At 38.1% G+C, this 20184-nt stretch overlaps 1 protein-coding gene across 1 annotated transcript; it reads right to left on the reverse strand.

Annotated features, from left to right (window-relative positions):
* Positions 1-4914: 4914 nt before the first annotated feature.
* On the reverse strand, positions 4915-5457 carry LOC121050676. Its single transcript, XM_040511514.1, has one exon. It carries the CDS (start codon positions 5455-5457, stop codon positions 4915-4917), a length of 543 nt encoding a protein of 180 aa, XP_040367448.1.
* Positions 5458-20184: the final 14727 nt, after the last annotated feature.

Raw genomic sequence — 20184 nt, forward strand, 5'->3', positions numbered from 1 at the left:
ACCCAAGAAAAGAGGCCCAAAGTCAGGCCCAGCAGAGAATAGCACGCCCCAAAGCCCAAGACTTCATCTTCCTCGCTGAATGGCGACTAGGACAGTTCCGGTGCAATTCCATTGGTCCCCTCCGCCGCTACCCAACGACGTCCCGACTCACACCGCCGCGATTCTTCGATGCCCCACGCCGAGACACGCCGAAACGAAACCCGCTGCACTACATCGTGCCCCGATCCAGGATCCTTCCTCGCCGCCCAATCCCATGGACTCGTCGGACAGGGAAGTCCCTTGATGAGGCACGCCATCCTTGTGCACACAACCACCGCACGGAAGACGACTTCGGGACTCGTCGCCAAACCCTTTCCTTGAAGCTTCCAGGCAGATAGTATCACAATCCCATCCGGCAACAGCTCCTTACCAGCGAGGCGAGCCAACGCCAGGCATGAGCTCCGCAGGACGAGAAGCAAGTGGAAACCCTAGACGCAGAACAGTCCGGGTTTTGCGGAGCAAACGATCCGAATAAATTTATTCTCATCCAAGCAGTTGTTCTTTTTTGTTTAATAATTGTTTGTGGGTTTTGTGTTTTTGGTTCAGATACGCAAGAAAAGGTGTTCAACCTTGCATTTTGTATATTCTTGAAGTAGTCATCATAATTACTTCTTGGTTTCTAGGAGGGGTACTTATCTACTTCTGATTATTGGTGTCTCCGTTGGTTGGCTCTTCATTTTTAACATCTAATCAAAGAGCTTAATATTGCTTATTCCTATGCAGATTGCAGCGAGTGAAGGAAGGGAGAAAGGAAGACTCAAACAAATAAAAAATTCAATGATGAATTGTAACAAAAATTGTTCCCTTTCTCTTTCTGCCCTATTCTGTAATGAGCTTTGGCTTAATTACTTTGGAGTTTAATTTATAAATGAGAAAAGCTGTAGTTTGTAAGCTGTGATAGCCTTAACTTTATGATCCCTACTTATTTTTAACTGCATTTGTTATGTTTGATGCGACTATATTTGCAAAGCAGGTGATTTTGGTTATTTGGCCAAGTTAATTATCTAAAATGTCTAGCACACTTGGGGTTAAGCTACCTATAGCCTGTGTGTGTCTTTACTAATAAATATTGCAAAATAAGCAGGCAAACAGACTAATTTTGGCCAACTTAGATACAATTTGTGTCTTGCAATGTATTGTTGGTTTATTTCCTCTTTCGATAGTTGTGTCATGTTAATGTTTCTGTCTAGGTTGTAATCTCCATTGCATACATCTTTATTAATCGCTGCATGTACATAATAATGATAATATAGAAAGAACTTAAACGATAGAATCTCATAGTTTTGTTTCCATGCTGCTAACAGGGGACATGTAGGAGAAACATAAAGGAGAGATTTCTAATTCGTATCTGGCATGTGTTTCCTGGCTTGGTAATCGGTTCATCATTCGCAAGGGTAATGATCGGTTATTTTATGCCAACAATTTTCCTACTACCGATTTGAATGTCAATTGTAGAATAAGGAAGTAGGGTCTCCTGCAGAGGACTTATGGAACTAATTGTAAGACCTTCCGAGTTTAAGAGTTGATTGTGAAGTTTGTAAAGACAATTGAAAGTAAACAACAAATAATGAAATTCCTTAAGATTGAGAATCAATAGAGAAGCAGAAGTCAGGGAATGTATCCACCACCAATCAATCAAGTATGCAAACCATGTTTAACCTAGTCTTATTTATTTATGGATGAAGACGCTCAAGTTAACCCAACGCCTGAATTAACCTATTGTTTTTCCTTATTTGTATGCTAGGTGAGAGATGTTCTACACCTAACCTATTTCCTAAAATGCAACCTAAGTTGACGCAACTCTAGATTTAACACAAAGAAATCATTAAGATTAAGAAAAACGAGACATCACAAGACATCATGAGTACGACGCATCTCAATTAATCTAGGAACCTAATCACTCGCCTTATAGACAATTTACTACTCTAGAACTTTCAACGGAACCTTCTTAAAAGGAATAGGCAATGATCATTCATAGCAATAGAATCCTAAACATGCAATCTAAGTTTGCCACCAAAGAAAGCACATAAAGAAATCATCAATGTAAAAATGGTAATTAGGTTCTCATCCATTGAATAAACAAAAACTAATTAAATGTCATAGCATGGCATACAATCATGATTGGGGCTTCAACATGCCCTAACTACTTAGAATTTAGATGCACATGGTTCGAATTGGAAGAACAAAAGAATTCATAAGCAAAGTAAAACAGAAAAACCCTAAAAATTAAGTTGGAAAAATCGTCAGAACGACTGGTCGGCGGGATCTGCCGACTGGTCGGTGGATGGCTGATCTGCTTTCTTCTGCTCGGGTTTCTTGCTTGATTCTCGCACGTAAGCGTCTTTTCGTTAGCTTTTCTAGCCTTTTTATATTGCTCTTGAGTCCTCCTTCATTCCTTTTTGGTTTGAGAGTCCTTAAAGTGTAGAGAAAATCAACTTCTTAATTCTCTGATTGAATTAGGATTTCTCCACATCACTTTGTCTAATGAGAATTCGACATGTCATCATCAATATCTCTGCGAATATCTCCATAATTTGCTGCAATATCTCCATGGATTGGGCTTCTCGTTCCGTCAAGGTCTTCTGCTTGGGCTAGGACTTCATGCTTTTCCTTATTTGCGCATCTTTCTCAATATTATATTCTTTTTGTATATTTGCCTTGAAAAACCTAATAAACACAAAAGTAAATAAATAAAGAGAAAATAGAATAAACTAACAAAGATTAATATATGCATTAACCATATACACGTCTCATAAAATGCTCCAATCAAATACCCTCACACTTAAGCTTTGCTAGTCCCTAGCAAACAACTAGACACTAAGTACTCAAGACACAGACCTATTGTCTTCCAAACATCTCAACTTTTAACACCCACACATATGGTCAACAAGATTCAAGCTTACTTGAAATTAAATTCAAAATCGGACTTAAGGGCTAATTTACTTTGATAACCATCATGCTCAAAACATAATACAAAGATAATTAAAACCAATGCAACAAAAGAAACCCAACATCTTCATGTTTCAAACAATCTTCAACTTAATTCCTCACAAAGATGCTCTCAATTTCTTTTCTCTCATGATTTTCTGGCTTGAATGCACACGATCCTAAATATTGCTACGTGAGAGAGATGATAATATAAGACCACAAAAAGCTCACGTAGATATCATGACAATGAAATCTCTTTCTGAATATACATAATTTTTTTTCAAAGATTTAATGAATGATACTAGCATATGACCAAATGAACCCAAGCCATAGGCTCATCTCCATGCACAAATCTCCACAGACCAACTACCGTCCCCAATGATCAAATAGGTCTTTATTTCAGGGTTGTAATGGGGCCAAGGGTTAAGGTTAAAAGAAAGAACAGTATGGGAAATAACAAAGATCCTAAGGAAATTAGCAAGGCGCTATAAACGATATGAGAGATGTAAGAACTTTGATATCTCCTCAAAGAAATCAACATAGAACACATGAAGCAAATAGTTGTAATTTTTTTCCAAGGCCAGACGTCATCTTTTTGGGCCTTTGCTTCATTCTAACTCTCAACAATTACAAAGTAAGATGTATCGAATCCAAGAAAGTATTTGCTTTTTGATTCTTTTGATTTTTCTTTTCTTCGAAAAAGCGCTTCCTTCTTCTATTTTTTTCTTCTTCTCCTGCTATTCAACACTTGTTTTTCTTTTCGATAGCCACTTTTTTTTTCTTGGATCAATTTACAATGAATTCCCCCACACTTGCTTACCAAAGTACCTTGAACATATGTATCTCTCAAAAATTTGCTCCACTAATTCCTTAGGATAGGGTAAAAGACATATCTATACTAGGCTCAAGGTTAAGGGATTTGTGGGTGATGAAAGAAAATGTTTAATGTAGGCTCAAAGGGGTTATCTAGGGGGTTGCACATCTTGTGTGCATAAAGGGACACAGGTTGATTTGGCTATGGTGGTAATCCTAGTGCCTTTATCCCTTCAAAGGTTCAAGCATTAGATTGGCAAAAAGTTTTGACAGACATGAAAGATGAGTTCTAGCATTCTCTAGTTACATTAAAAGCTGCGGTCAATATGCATAGTCAAGATGAAACGACATGTGAAATCTACAATCCCTCGTCAAGAAAATAAGATGATCTAAGTTAAAACCACTCATTAAAGAATAGCACATATACCGGCTCAATAACTCACAAGGGTTAAATCAAGTTTGACTTGTCCTAGCATGCTTTAATCAAGTTTTAGTCATCACATAAGCCCTAACCATCTATTGCACCATAAATTAAGCATAATAATCATAAAAGTCTATTAGCAATTACTTAAGATTATGAATTCAAAATCATGATTGCAATCATCTTGTAACCATATAATTCAAATCAATAGTTCATGCTCATCATAGTGTTGGAAGACTCCTAAAGACTCAACAAAAACAAAAACAAAAACAAAAACAAAAACAAAACCTAAATTTATTTATTTTTTTTTTCAATTTTTAATTTCCAATTTTGAGTTTTTTTTTTTTTTTTTTTTTGTGACGACCAGTCGGTGAGCTTCTGACCCTAAAATAGACAAACAACGACTGGTCAGCAGATTTCGCCGACTGGTCGGTGGATTTCGACAAAAACATGAAATTAAAGCCAAAACTCCTAAAATAAAGACTCTAAGCAAACAACAAAGTGTTAAACCTTCCCCCCACACTTGATCTAAACGTTGCCCTCAATGTTTGACTATAAAGCACAACAAGGAACAAATCAAGCATAAAGAAAAAGATCAAACACAACCAAGAATACACAATGGAGCAAATATAATCAAATAATAGAAATAAAAGAGAAGAGATAGATAGATCAAATCTGTTTGGCAAGCACTTCAGCCGCTTCCAACTCTTCCATCATTGGGTTGCCTCCCAAGTAGCGCTTGCGTTAACATCTGCAGCTAGACGGTGCACATCCTTTAATACGCATAGGTAGGGAACTTGGAGGGGCACCTCCTCCAAGTCATGCTCCACAAAAGACTCATAATAGGGCTTGAGTCTATGCCCATTCACCTTGAACACCTTTTCCGTGCGAATGCTCTTAATTCCTACTACACCATGAGGAAACACATTAGTTATAACGAATGGTCCAATCCACCTAGAACGAAGTTTACCTGGGAACAAGCGCAGACGAGATTCAAAAAGAATGACTTTTTGTCCAACGACAAAAGTTTTCCTCTTGATCATCTTATCATGGAAGGCCTTAGCCTTTTCCTTGTAAATCCTACTAGACTCATAAGCATCATTGCGTAACTCCTCCAACTCATTGAGCTGCAACCTCCTTTTGTCACCAGCCGCTGCCATATCCATATTAAATTGCTTAATCGCCCAATAAGCCCTATGCTCAAGTTCCACTGGAAGGTGACATGGTTTGCCAAACACAAGCCGATATGGAGACATCCTAATGGGGGTCTTGTAAGCAGTTCGGTATGCCCATAAAGCATCATCTAAGCGTGAGCTCCAATCCTTCCGAGTGGGTCCAACAGTCTTCTCAAGTATTTGCTTCACTTGTCGATTAGAAACCTCCGCTTGGCCACTTATTTAAATATGGTAGGGCATTGAGACCCTATGTGTGGTATTGTACTTCTTCAATAAAGCTTCAAATGATCGATTGCAAAAATGAGTCCCTCCATTGCTGATGATAGCTCTAGGTGTTCCAAATCTTGAAAAGACTTGCTTTTTAAGAAAACTCAAAACAACTTTGGAATCATTAGTCCGGGTGGCCTTTGCTTCCACCCACTTAGAGACATAATCAACAGCTAATAGAATGTAAAGATAACCATTTGAAGAAGGAAAAGGTCCCATGAAATCTATGCCCCAAACATCGAAGATTTCGACAATAAGAATAGGATTTTGAGGCATTTGATCTCTTGGGCCCAAGTTATCTGTACGTTGACAACGATCACATGATACACAAAATGCATGCGCATCCGTAAACAAAGTGGGCCAAAAGAAGCCACTTTCTAATACTTTGAGAGCAGTCTTCTTAGCTCCAAAGTGACCTCCACAAGCATAAGAGTGACAAAAGGTTAAGGATTAATTTCAGTTTAGTACCCTGTGGTTTGGGGGTAACATCATGTCAGTCCCTGCTCTTTCAATTTGATCAGCAACACCCCTGTGCTTTCAATTTCAATCAACCGTACCCACATTTTACTGTTCCGTCCAATTTGAACGTCAAGTGATGACCTGGCGGTGACCAGCTGGTTGAGTGGGGTCCACTTGAAGGGCTAATTTGGACATTTCACTCAAATTTTCATAAATCTTCTTCTTCCTCTAGTCTTCCTCTCCCCAACAACAATGTCGATACCCGGCGAACAAAACCACCTCTCCTCACGTCCTAGTCTTTCCCTACCCTCCACAGACCCATACCTGCCCACCACCCTCTTTCTCTGTCTCTCTCTCTCTCTCTATAAGCTCCGATGGTTAACTCTGAATAACCCAGCAAGCTCATCTCCCTCTAAGGCTCGTCGTCTTCCTCCACTTCCCTCCTCTCCAAACCCGACAACCCACTCTCAATTTGCACCAGAAATCCTCCACCATAACCTCTATCGATTTTGTAGATCAAAACATAAACACAAAGAGCAAATCTAACAGTAACCCATTCAACTTTAATTCCTAATCGTCAATAACTAATCTTACAGAAGAACATGGCACATCAAGTTCACCATTCAAAACTATATCTGGACAAAACAACCAAAGTTCGAACAATAACCACAATCTCCAGCTTACCTCAGACAAACAAATTCAAGATTGCTCTTTGAGCTACTGCCTTCGCTTTCTCAACAAAGAACACAACAAAACAAATATAGGTACAGTTGCAAATTAGGTACCAATTAACTACAAAACAGATATAAATTGAAACCCAGAAGCCAAACTATCACAATTTGATTGAAAATCGAAGTGATTCTTCTATATAAATAAGGGAGAAATTCCAAAGAGCAAACCTTCAAAACCCAATTCTCCCCCTTTGAAAAAATATAACACCCCAGACTAAAACCAATCAAAACCCAGAATTCAGATAGGAAGCTTTGATTTTTATACCCAGAAAATTTTAAAGAAACAGATAGGAAGCTTGATTTGTAGATCTCCGAGAAGCTTCCGGCGTGGAAATAGAACTTAGCGGCGAGCTTGTCCAGGTCGCTCTGCATCAGAAGCTTGCTGCTGTAGGAAAGCTTGAGGAGACACGTGTGGGAGCGAATCTGAGGGTGGAGGTTTGGGCGGAGAGGCGGCGAGACTTGAGGAGAGGGAGAGATGGCGAGTAGTGTACGGTGGCTGGGCTCGTGCCAATCATCAATTCTCTTTGGGTTTGGGTGGGGTTTGTGCTGTGGTTCGAGTAGTGGTTGCGATGTTAAGAATCGGTGGCCAGACGCCATGATTTCCGGTGGTGGCAGTGCGTGGGTGAGAGAGAGAGAGAGAGAGAGAGTGAGGGTCGTGCAGCCTAGAGAGAGAGGGAGGAGAGAAAGTGAGAGAAAGAGAAACCATCGAGCTGAGAGAGAGAGGAGGAGAAAAGAATAAAATGTATATGAAATGACATTTTTAGCCCCCAAAGTGGGCCCCACAGTCAAAGTTAACGTTTAAATTGGACGGAACAGTAAAATATGGGCACGGTTGATTGAAATTGAAAACACAGGGGTGTTGCTGATCAAATTGAAAGAGTAGGGACTGACATGATGTTACCCCCAAACCACAGGGTACTAAACTGAAATTAATCCAAAGGTTAATATAGAATGAAATTCAGTTTCGGGTACACACCTTCTAATCACTAAATCTGGGCAATGCTTCCATAGATAGGGGTCATCCCACACATAGTATTTGGCCATCTTCACCAACTTGTCCTTTTGAGCACATGTGAAATCCTCTGGAATTTTCTTGGTGACCAAATAGTTGATTATGTCCACATACCAAGGATCAGAAGCTTGCATAGCAAACAACTGTTCATCCGAAAAGCTCTCACGAAGAGGAAGAGAATCCTCTTCTGCGTTGGAGCCATTGATGAGTCAGCTAAGGTGGTCAGCTACAACATTCTCGCTCCCCTTCTTGTCTTTTATCTCAAGATCAAACTCTTGGAGTAGAAGCATCCATCTAATCAACCTTGGTTTTGCCTCCTTCTTGTTAAGCAAATACTTTAGAGCTTCATGGTCAGTGAAAATAGTAATTTTTGTTCCAACCAAATAAGACCTAAACTTTTCTAAAGCAAAAACTACAGCAAGAAGTTCTTTTTATGTGATAGAATAGTTTAGCTGAGCGTCATTCAAGGTACGAGATGCGTAGTAGATGGCATGAGGAAGCTTATCCACTCTTTGGCCCAAAACAGCCCCAATTGCGTAGTCAGAGGCATCACACATAAGCTCAAACGGTAGATTCCAATCCGGTGGCATGATGATAGGAGCTTCAGTGAGCATCTTCTTGAGCTTCTCGAATGCAGCCTTACACTCTTCATCAAAGACAAAGGGCACATCTTTCTGAAGGAGTTTGCACAAGGGTCTTGTGATCTTTGAATGGTCTTTGATAAAGCGTCTATAGAACCCTGTATGACCAAGAAAAGAACGTACCTCTCTCACACAAGTGGGAGGTGGTAAGGAACGAACAAGATCTATATTAGCAAAAACAATATGGCCTAACACTATCCCTTGTTGTACCATGAAGTGGCACTTCTCCCAATTTAAAACAAGATTAGTATCCTCACATCTTTTAAGCACTAAAGACAAATTATGTAAGCATGAATCAAAAGAATTACCGTACAAGGAGAAGTCGTCCATGAAGACTTCTATGATCTTCTCAACCATGTCAGAAAATATTGACATCATGCAATGTTGAAAAGTCGCCGGTGCATTACACAAGCCAAACGGCATCCTACGGTAGGCAAACATGCCAAAGGGACACGTAAATGTAGTCTTCTCTTGGTCCACGGGATCGATAGCAATCTGATTGTATCTTGAGTAACCGTCCAAGAAATAGTAGTAGGCATGTCCTGCGAGTCGCTCCAACATTTGGTCAACGAATGGGAGAGGGAAGTGATCCTTGCGTGTAGCGGTGTTGAGCTTACGGTAATCAATGCAAACTCTCCACCCGGTTTGTACTCTTGTAGGTACCAACTCATTATCTTCAATCTTGACTACAGTGATGCCGGATCTCTTTGGTACCACTTGCTATCAGAGATTGGATAGTTTATCCCCACATCTAGGAGCTTAAGAACTTCCTTCTTCACGACTTCCATCATGAGAGGATTCAATCATCTTTGAGCTTCCCTTGAAGGTTTTGAATCCTCCTCCAGATGAATGCGATGCATGCACATGGATGGACTAATTCCCTTAATGTCTGCAATGCTCCAAGCTATGGCTTTCATGTGCTCTCTAAGAACTCGGACAAGCTTTGCCTCCTCATGTGCCGAAAGGTTAGAAGCAATAATAACCGGCAATGTCTCATTATCTCCCAAATAAGCATACTTGAGATGATCCGGCAATGGTTTAAGCTCTTATTTGGGTGCCTGAATCACAGAAGGTACAAGTTTTGCATATGAAACTGGAAGAGAAATAAAGTTAGGAGGCTTACCTTGTACTTGAAGGCGTGCCTCAAGTGCAGCGACGGTTTCCATGAGCTCATGGTTCCAAACTACATCATTGGAGACCCTTGGATTGGTGTCTTTCCCCTGCATTTGTCCAGTTGAAGTATCACCTTCCACTAGTTGAAAATCGTTTTGCTCCAATCCCAATTCTAATGTGCTCTTGAGTTTATCCTCCCCCACACTTGCATTAAAGGTATCCTGCACAAGATAATCAAAGGCATCTATGGAAAAATAAGTATGAACATCATTCGGATACCTCATGGCCTCAAAGATGTTGAAGCATATAATGTCGCCATCAAATTCCATCGTTAAGGTCCCCTCATAGACATCAATCTTTGTTCGTGCAGTTCTCATGAATGGGCGATCAAGAATGAGAGGAAGGTCGTATGGCATAGGCTTAAGCTCCATCTCCAAGACAAAGAAATCCGCTGGAAAGATCAACTCTCCCACTTGCACCAAGTCATCTTCAACTATGCCCTTAGGATAGGCTATAGAACGATCCGCTAGTTGAATGGTGACTTGAGTATCCTTGAGCTCTCCTAACTTAAGAGTTTCATACACAGTATAGGGCATTAGATTAATAGAAGCTCCTAAATCAAGTAAAGCTTTTTCAAGACCAAACAAAGCAGTCTGGGCTAGTACTGCTTCTGGAACGTTGACGGCCAAAGACGCTTATACCTTTATGGCTCCTTCTGGCATGGATGTTGCTTGGGGAAAGTTGATATGGCATAAAGCAATTCAGCTCAGAAAGAGTCTAGTAGCATGGCAAGCTTTTCATGGGAAATTTAAAACAGATCAATATCTGCAAAAAATTGGAGTTCAACTCTGCTCTCAATGCTCTTTATGCCTGGTAAGTTCTGAGTCTGTTTCCCACTTATTTTTGGGGTGTACTGTAATGCAACATGCTTGGGCTTGGTTTCTTTCTCTATTTCGTCTTTAGCCTAGGCAGGTTATTGGACTTGGAGCGCTATTGGCTCCTGAGTTGCTGTGATCCCTTGCTGTAGCTCCTAGGCTTCTATGGCAGATGGCAATCTGTAATATGCTTTGGCTAGTCTGGACTAAGCGCAACAACCTTAGAAATAGTGGCAGGGCCTTTTGTTTCAGGAGATTCTCCCAGCGATTTGTTCTTGCTCTAAAGGATTCTGTGCAGTTGGTTTTTACTCCCTCCCATTGTTCCAGTAGTACTCTTCCAATTTTTAGGTTGCTGGGGTTTTCGCCGCTAATGCGTAATGCTCCATGTTTCAAACCTGTTACTTGGTGGCCTCCTCCTGAGCTCTGGCTAAAAGTAAATACTGACGGTTCTTTTAGGGGCTTCAATATGGCTGGCTATAGAGGTATTTTTCAGGATACAGATGGGAATTTTGTGGGTGCCTATGCTGCTAAGGCTGATGTTCCTAGTGCCATTGATGCTGAGATATTGGCTGTCATTAAAGCTATTCAAGTTGCTTGGGTTCGACGTTGGACTCATATCTGGTTGGAAACAGATTTGATGTTGGTGATTACTTATTTACGTTCCCCGCATCTTGTGCCATGGAGGCTTAGGCACCGGTGGCTCAATTGTGTTTTCCGGATTCGCCAAATGGACTTTCATGTCTCACATATCTGTAGAGAAAGGAACAAAGTAGCGGATAAGTTGGTGGGTTTCTCTTCCGTCTTTTATTTCTTCTGAGTTTGGGCGTGATTTCTCTTTGTGTACTAGTTATCGTTTCTCTTAGTGTGTCACTATTTGGGCTCATGTTTGAGTTCCACTTTGTATTGTTTAAGTTTTAGAATTTGCATTTTTCGCCTTTGTATGCTCTCTGCCAAGGTTTGGTTTAGCCCCCCTTGCTATGTATCTTTTCATTGATTATTAATAATTCGGTTAAGGGCATGGAGTTTGTCCTTATACCGCTTCCAAAAAAAAAAAAAGTAAAGCCTTTTCAAACCTGCGTTCCTCAATTGTGCAAGGGATGGTGAATCTTCCAGGATCCTTTAGCTTAGGAGGCAATTTTCTCAAAAGTACCGCTGAGACTTCCTCACTAAGGGACACAGTTTCCTTATCTTTATACCTCCTCTTGTTGGTACACAACTCCTTTAGAAACTTAGTGTATTTTAGTACTTGTTTGATGGCATCCAAAAGAGGGATGTTCACTTGGACTTTTCGAAAGGTTTTCAAGATGTCTTTCTCATGTTGCTCCTTCTTTGAGTTCATGAACCTGCGAGGAAAAGGGATACAAGAAGACATAGGGATAGAAGCATCATTGTTAGCCTTAAAAGAATGCAAAGAAGGGTTAGGAGTGCCCCGATTTTCGACTTGCTGACTAATTTCCTTCAAATGGTCAAAATCTGAATTTTCTGTGATGACTGGTCGGTCGGTTTCGCTGACTGGTCGGTGAGCTTCTGACCCCGGAACACATAACCCGTTGACCGGTCGGCTAGTTTCGCCGACTGGTCGGTGGATTGCCAAATTTTGATTTTTGATATTTTCAGCTTCGTTTTTGGATTTTTTTTTCTTCCTCCAAAGCTTCTTGAGACTTCTCTATGGCTCTATGGACTGTTCATTCCTAAGAGAATGTATTGAGCATAAGAAAAGAGAAGAATAGAAAGACATGCTGCTCAAATGGCTGCAGCTATTTACATGACATAGTGAAAATGTAGATTGTCTATGCAGGTTTAGATGGTAGTGTTAAGTGTAGCAACTAAACAATAAACAGTTTCTAGCTTATGCTATAAATAATTTATGTCCCCATGTAACAAACATTTATCTATTGAGGAAAACCAGAACAATATATCCATATTTTTCAATTAACAAACTTCGTGGACAATAGGAATCTTCACAAAATAGGTAGTAGCATATAAAATTTAAATCCTCTATTTTTTTTTCATAAGGTTTACAAATTGATAGGTATGTTGAATTGATTAATCTTCATAAGGTTTTTTTCGTAAATTGATTTGATTATTTGCAAATTGAATTGGGGTCATTCGGTTACCCCTCTCGGTGAATGCTAGAATTACTTGAGGACTTGACAAAAGCTTCTTTTTTTCCCCTCCTATTTTTGTTTCAAATTCAATGAAATCTTTGGCAAAAACTATGTCTTCTCATTTGTTGAAACACTCATTTTACATGTCTTTGGATGAAAGTAAAGCATGACGATGGTATAGCATTCCCAAAAGTTGATCCGGACACAAATTGTATGGTAAATGTTTTGAATGTTGCAAAGTAGAGCATGAAAAGAAAAAAAAAAATTTCACCGCAAGCACAAGTGTGATCTTTCTAACACACATGGCAAAATAACAATTTTTTGAACACACAAATTGTACCTCTTAGAAATTTGTACGCGCGAGTGCAGTCCTTCCGCACACGCGTACGTGTGTGCAGGAAGGCTAGTTATTTTATAATTTGTGTTTTTAAAACCTAAAACCCCCCTGTGTTTGTATTTTCTTCTTCTTCTCTCTCCTTCTATTTTCGTTTATTTATTTTCTATTTTAGTTAATTTGTTTCGTGATTAAGTAGCAGTACCCTCAATCTCTAGCTATGAATGATTCTTGCTTATCCTACACTACCATCCAACAATCTTCTGTAGGATTACGTTGAGTGCTTGTTTTTAGCATATCAGCATTCCTTACTAAGGAGTGGAACCAACTAGATCAACTGCCCACCTTCCACCTTTACCAGACGTGATATTGTTGCCTTTCAGTTGCAATTAAAGACGACTCACAAGGATCAACGTCGTGCGCGACCTTCAAGCTCAGTGTCAATACACCGCTAAACAGCTATAGACGAGCCCCCGAGATCGAAGAAAGCTAACCCTAGCCATCATTATTTATAATTTATATTTAGATATTCAAATTCTTTTACCCTTAATTTGTTTTACAATATTAGGTTAAACTATCTTTTTTTGAATCCACAACACCAATTCCTTCTATAATCCTATAAATGGTGGGAATGATATCCCGGCCTAGTAGATTTATTTCGAAATAAAGTTAATTGACAAGCCATCAGGTCTAATGACTCGATCAGTTCTACTCAGTATTGCTGCATGCCTACATTGAGATAGTCATATGGTCATAAGTATAATTTTGTATTCAAAATTAACACGACAAGCTAGCAGTTGATAATTCTATCAAGATTAAAAAAAAAAAAAAAAAAAAAGCTAGTTGTTGATAAACACTACTACACAAAGTGAATCAGAAAACAGTTAAAAGCCTGTTGTCTGAATGAAAATGGAGATGTTGTAAACTGGCGTGACGTCTGATCTCCCCCATCAGACAACATTCTTTTTTAATTGTCTCTCTGGTCATTCACACAACATGTGTACCTAAATATATGTTGTCTAAATTTACCAAATTTTGATTCATGGCGGTAGTCTGTTGTCGGGTGTGAAATCAGACAACAACTTATTGGTTGGGTGTTGAGTGAAATTCATCAAGCACAACAATCTTTCCAAGGCTGTGTTGTCTGTTAAAAATCTCCAACGACAATAATGTAAGAAATATGATGTGTGAAGTAAAACTCAAACAAGCATTTTTGATTACCTGATGTTGTGTCAAGTGCTGTTCAAATATCAATTTGTTCGAAGATGGTGTTGTCTTGCATGAACCGAAGACTAAACTTCTATTTTCCTTATGTTGTCTAAATTTCATTTAAGATAACAGTTATCTGGATTTCAGTGTTGTCTGAAATGCAAGTCATATGACAATATTTCGGATCCATGCCATGTGTTGTCTTGGATAAATTTCAAACCACACATTGTCTTTTCTTGTCGTCTGAATTTAACGTTATATAACATTTTTGAGGATGTTAATGTTGTCTGAATATTATTTAAGATAACATTGACTTTGATGCATTTGTTGCCTTGAATGAATCTCATACCACACTTATTTTTCCTTCTTGTTGTCCGAATAGCTTTAATATGACAAGTTACTAGATAAAAGTGTTGTCTGAATTTTCCTCAGACAATATGTGTAATGCCTTTTTGAACTTTTGTGTTGTGCGATAGTTTGCACTACGACAGCAGTTACTAATCCAATAAATGTTGTTGGAATTGAATCTGCACAATTGATATGGTAATAGGCAGATATGAAATTCGAAGTTCCAATGTCATTTGCTACATTCTCATACATCATTCTCACAAATCTTACATTATCAATTCAAAGTACTAGCACCAACTCATGTCCAACCAAATCTAAAGAACAAATTAAGTCTCAACTGAACTAAAAAAAGATACATATATATATATATACACACACACACATATATATATATGTGTGTGTGTGTGTGTGTGTGTCCAGCACAATGCTTACATATATTTCTTGACCATAAATTTTGCCCACTCCCACATCCATATCTTCCTGGGATATGCTGCCTTCCTCTTCTTTCCCACTAAAACAAAATGGTTTGCACTTAATAATGGACAAAATTGCAGAAAAGAATCTATAGTTGTCATTGTACATTATGTATTCTGGACAACCTTGACAAAAATTTGTAATTTGAGCATTACATATATGCCACTTAGTAATTGACAACCAAAATTTCAATAAGCATAATCCAAGCAACCAACAGCAACCAAAATTAGATATATGACATTCGCCAAAATACATGCAAAACAATAGCAACCAAAGTTTCAAGCAACCATGTCATCAGAAAAATAAAAGTTTCAAGCAACAAAAATTTCAAGCATTTTGAACTTTCCTGACATAATCCACCGCTATGGTCAGAATAAACACAATCCATTCAATTAGTTGTTGCCAGAGCAGCTTCAGCAAGCGCATAACAAGCTAGCTGAAATCAGAAACAGAAAGTATTTGTAGTTAAGCACTGTTCTGGGATCAATGTACTTTTCCAAATACAAATGTGTAGGCCATATATACCTGGACATCTCCATGTTGTCGAATCTGATTCCTTACAAAAGAAACTGCATCTGAACTGAAATTGACAGCAACAAAAATTTAAGGTGACTAGTCTTCTTGTGAATAGATTGAAGAGATAATATAACAATTGGCTGACATTTTTACTGAGCAATCAAGAGTGTCATGTTACTTGTTTATGTAATCCCATAAACCATCAGATGCTAACACTAGAAATTCTAAGTCTACCCCTAGACTTGCTCGATAAACGTCTGGAGATGCAGTAACAAGGTCTCCACTGAATTGAACACTGGCAAAACATAAAAGGAGCAGTTTTATAATCGAGATTTTACGATATACTAAAGTAAAAATAAAGAACAGTCTTCTTGGCGCTACTTTGCTTCGTGACTAGAGTACACTAGAGTTTAAACCATGTGTTCATGATGTGCTCAGTAGTGATGAACTGACCAAAGAATCTTGAATTACAAGAGAAGAAGGCGAGGAAGAGAAAAATTGATGCAGGTAATAGTCATAAGATATACAAGATTACCAACCGGGAAACAAATTTCTCCGTCCATCTTCCTTCTTCAACTCCTTTCTTCAGCATCGATCCTTTCCATTTATCAAAACCGTCAGTATATATTGTGCATAACTTGATTATCCATATATCAAAGCTTACATGAAAAACTAACAAATGCATCCCTCAGTATGATCAGAAAATGCAATCTGCAGAGCAGGACATACCACAATTATTCCATACTATACCTATAATCTAGGACTTAACAAATGAGCTATATAGAGTATTCTATCATTAACTAGACAAGTCTTGATTGTTCAATAAAAAAAAATTAAGCAGCTGCTTTATATCCAGTATATTGTTGTAAGGTTGGAACACTGAAATAAGATCAGCATGTATAAGTTATCCTAAACTCTTACCAAGGTTTCATTTTTGATCTAAAGCAATGCAGAAAGGGAGAGAATAAGCAAATACGTCTACTTTGGTATATGTATTAATTTTCTGTCATGTCACTAAACAAATACCTATTTGAGTATTAATACATTTGTTTCTTTCTGTTTTGTTGATAGAAGACCAAGTGTTCAATCCTCTGCCTGAGAACTAGATACAAGACACAGCAAAAGCGAATACCATTTTCATACAAGACTCAACATGATGACTGCATGTTCAATTAGAAGATAGAGAAACGTTTTTCATCGTTATATTTTTTGTTTTGAGGAGTGAAAGAGACTTATGCTAAATAAAATGAAAAAAAAAAAAAAAAAAGAGTACCTATATAAAATCAGCAGCAAGGAGTCCATAAAGAAAATAAGTTGAAAAAAAGAAAAGAAAAGCATGAGACTGAGTAGGAGCAACAAAAAATAAATAAATAAATAAGTAAACAGAGCAGTAAGATTAACAAACATCTAGGTAACAGATCCTTCCAATCCAACAAAGTAGTTGAAAGTATTACACCCCTGAAAGCATATGAAACAGATGGCAAGCCCATGATCCTTCAACCAATTCAAAACAAGGGCATGTACTTCCCTCATATTTAAGTATTGTCAGAAGGTGAGCTAGCTGGAAAAGACACAAAGTAAGCTAATAACAATCTAAACCAAAGTAGTCATCATAACCTAAAAAGGGTTCACAAAGCTTGAACATTGAATCTTAAACCAAAAAGAAAAGGGGATTCATGCATTCAATCCCAACAGCAGACACACCAATGTAGAAACGTGTACAGCCCCAAAGCTCACCTTGCAAGCTATTATTAAAAAATTGAATAAGAATACATTAATATAAGGAGCTAGATTGAGTATAAAATGCATGTCTTCCAATTTTTGTGGTCATCACTTTTGGCTGCCATCCAACAGTGTTTTAGCTTCTTTTTGAATTATTTAGTTCTTCTAAATTTAGGTCCTTTTGCATTCTAGGTTGTAACAATCAAGCTATCAAGAGCATACATATAATAGATATATATAATAGTAATTAAATCACTAGGAGTGTGCCATACCATTTTGTCCCGAGACTACAAAACTATCGACATATTCATGAACAGTAAGCCAAAAGGAAAGGATCAGCCAACCAACAGCAAGCCCACCAATGATATCAACAGGACTGTGCATGCCAAGATAAATTCTTAATATTAAGGGAAAATGAGTTCAGTTTTGGTTTGAGATAAAATAATTAAAGAAGATGCCAGAAACTAGTAAAAGAATGATAAACTGACCCAAACCAATGAGACCAATGAGCAAGCAAACAAGAGCAAATCTAGGAAATTTCACATAGGCCTCTTCATTCTGAGCATAAGATAGGATGCAATGCAAAAGGTATCTGCAACCACCATCCATGAGCAAATGTTTAGGATATACATGACAGTAAAGTAACTCATATAGCAATCGTTCAAATTTGCATATACACGTAACAATAATTTATCTCCAAAACAAGCTATTTTCCAGACTCCTCAGAAAATATACCCAAAACTTTCATGAGCAAGCAGCAGCCTACATATAATGTCAAATGAAATTTGAATAGTTTGATCAATAAGTATGCCTAAAGGTCTATGATCAAAGCAGAGCTTTCTATAATGTGCTGCTTAGCTTCCGTAGCTGAATTTATGTGACAAGATAAAAAGTACACACATAGACAAGCAAACTGTTTATATAGTGTGAGAAGATGGCAATCCATATTCCAATGCATTATCCTCCTTATCTCTTGTAGTTGTTATTCTCCTAATAGGAGGGCAACTCGATCTAGGAGCTGATACCACATCCTAGCAAGACACAAGAGCCGAAAACAAGTATCTTGATACCTAAAGTATTTAACCAAATCAAGAAACTAAACAGCAAGAAGGGGGGTGATTACCTAAAGGCATAACAAATAGTGCATACATATAGACAATATAAGACGAAGAATCAAATAGCTAAGACATTCTTACTTGTTACTGGCCAACTAGTAGTCCTTCCCAGAAACTGCACATAGCTGAATCTCAATAGGTTGCCAACATATATGATAAAAAAACAACGAAGATAGTGACAAGTAACCTAATATAGTTGTATGAAAAAGTTTAAGTTTCATAAGTTTAATACTAGTTAAGTGATAGTTGAGAGAGGAATAAACTGTATTCATGAATTTCACTAGAAAAATCCTATAGCTTTTCTTTCAACAGATCTCCAGTCCCACTTCTGTAGAATAACAACACTTGATGAATTACAAAAGACAACTTTTAAGATCTTACACTGACACCCTGACTTGAACAAATATCAGAAAAATCAACAATCAAACAACAAATTTTGGATTTACCCATAAACTAAATATGAAAAAGTTACATCTAACATGTAAATAATTACCTGAATTCACATATGAAAATATAAATCAGAAAATAGAGATTACTGAGAGGCAGGAGAGCTAACACCTCCGAGTTTCAGAGTTTTCAAGACTAATGGTTTCTGTTTGACGAAAGAAGTAGTGTTCACATTCAGGATACGACAATATTTGTTGGAGAAGATAAGGCATAGATTCAATTAACCCTCTGAACTTCTTCAACCTTCTTCCTTATCAACAACAACATATGAACATAAGTCACTCATGTAGTCAATTTGATTTAACAATCACCACAGTATCGCAGTTCAATCATAAACACATTTCTGAAAACTTAAATGTCCACTGAGATAAGGAATTAAATCACAATGCAAAGAATCTTCACAATTGAACCATAACACAACTTTTCACAATTAAAACTGAAGACCAAAACTGCAGATCACATAAACAAACGCATAGCCTATTGAAAAGTAAAATCAAGTAAACAGACACGAAATCGGAGTCACTCATTCCTTGATAATAGTAAAAGTAACCAACAATATCATCTCCAGTAAAGCTAAACAGATCAATTCAGAGACTCACTGACTCTCTAGAACAAGCAACTGACATCAACATCTCAAAATTTCAGACTGGAATAAAACCCAAACCCAATCATACCCAACAAACCCAAATTGAAAATTTCCAGAGCCAACTGAAATCCTAATAAAACGTAGGCCCTATTGAATAGGGATATAGTACTTGTAGATGAATCAATTCCCGAGCTTGACCTAGTTCTGAAGGCGGTCTTAAGCTTCGGCGCATAGAGAGAATAAACCATCGGACCAATAGCGACTTCGATTTGAGCCTTGCCGTTGGAAAAGGCTGAGGAAATCGAGTGAGATTGAGAGTGAGAGTGAGATGGTGAGAGCGAGAGTGTATCGAGTGAGATTGAGAGTGGAGAGTGTATCGAGTGAGACCGAGAGCGAGATTGAGATGGCGAGAGCTAAGTGGAGGGAGAATGACCTAATTTTTTCGGGAGGGAACTCTTTTTTTTCATACGACTAAGGGAGGGAGAGGGGGTTTTGAGTTTTTGCTAGACAAAATAATTGTAAATAATTTTTTTTTTTTTTTTCAGATTTCTCAGACAACATATGTTGTTGCAAAAGTCGTCCTATGGTTGTCAGCTTCACCAAATTCCAATTGATTACAATGTGTTGGCTGAGTTTGAGAACAGACGACAAATATAACTAATATGTCGTCTGACTAACTCAGACGACACTAACATGTCGTATGTCGTCTGTTACATGTCGTGTGATTCACTTTTTCTTGTAGTGAAACGCAAGAAGGACCCGTCTGTGCAATGTAGATGTCAAACAAGTCAAAAGCACCAGTAAAGAACAACAATTCTCACAAGTCATCTCTCACTTCAAATCAAACTTAA

The sequence above is a fragment of the Rosa chinensis genome, chromosome 7 (assembly GCF_002994745.2).
Source record: "Rosa chinensis cultivar Old Blush chromosome 7, RchiOBHm-V2, whole genome shotgun sequence".
NCBI classification, from domain to species: domain Eukaryota; kingdom Viridiplantae; phylum Streptophyta; class Magnoliopsida; order Rosales; family Rosaceae; genus Rosa; species Rosa chinensis.

Coding starts and splice junctions, on each gene's coding strand:
- LOC121050676 (XM_040511514.1), bottom strand. CDS start 5,457: ATGTCTCCATATCGGCTTGTGTTTGGCAAACCATGTCACCTTCCAGTG.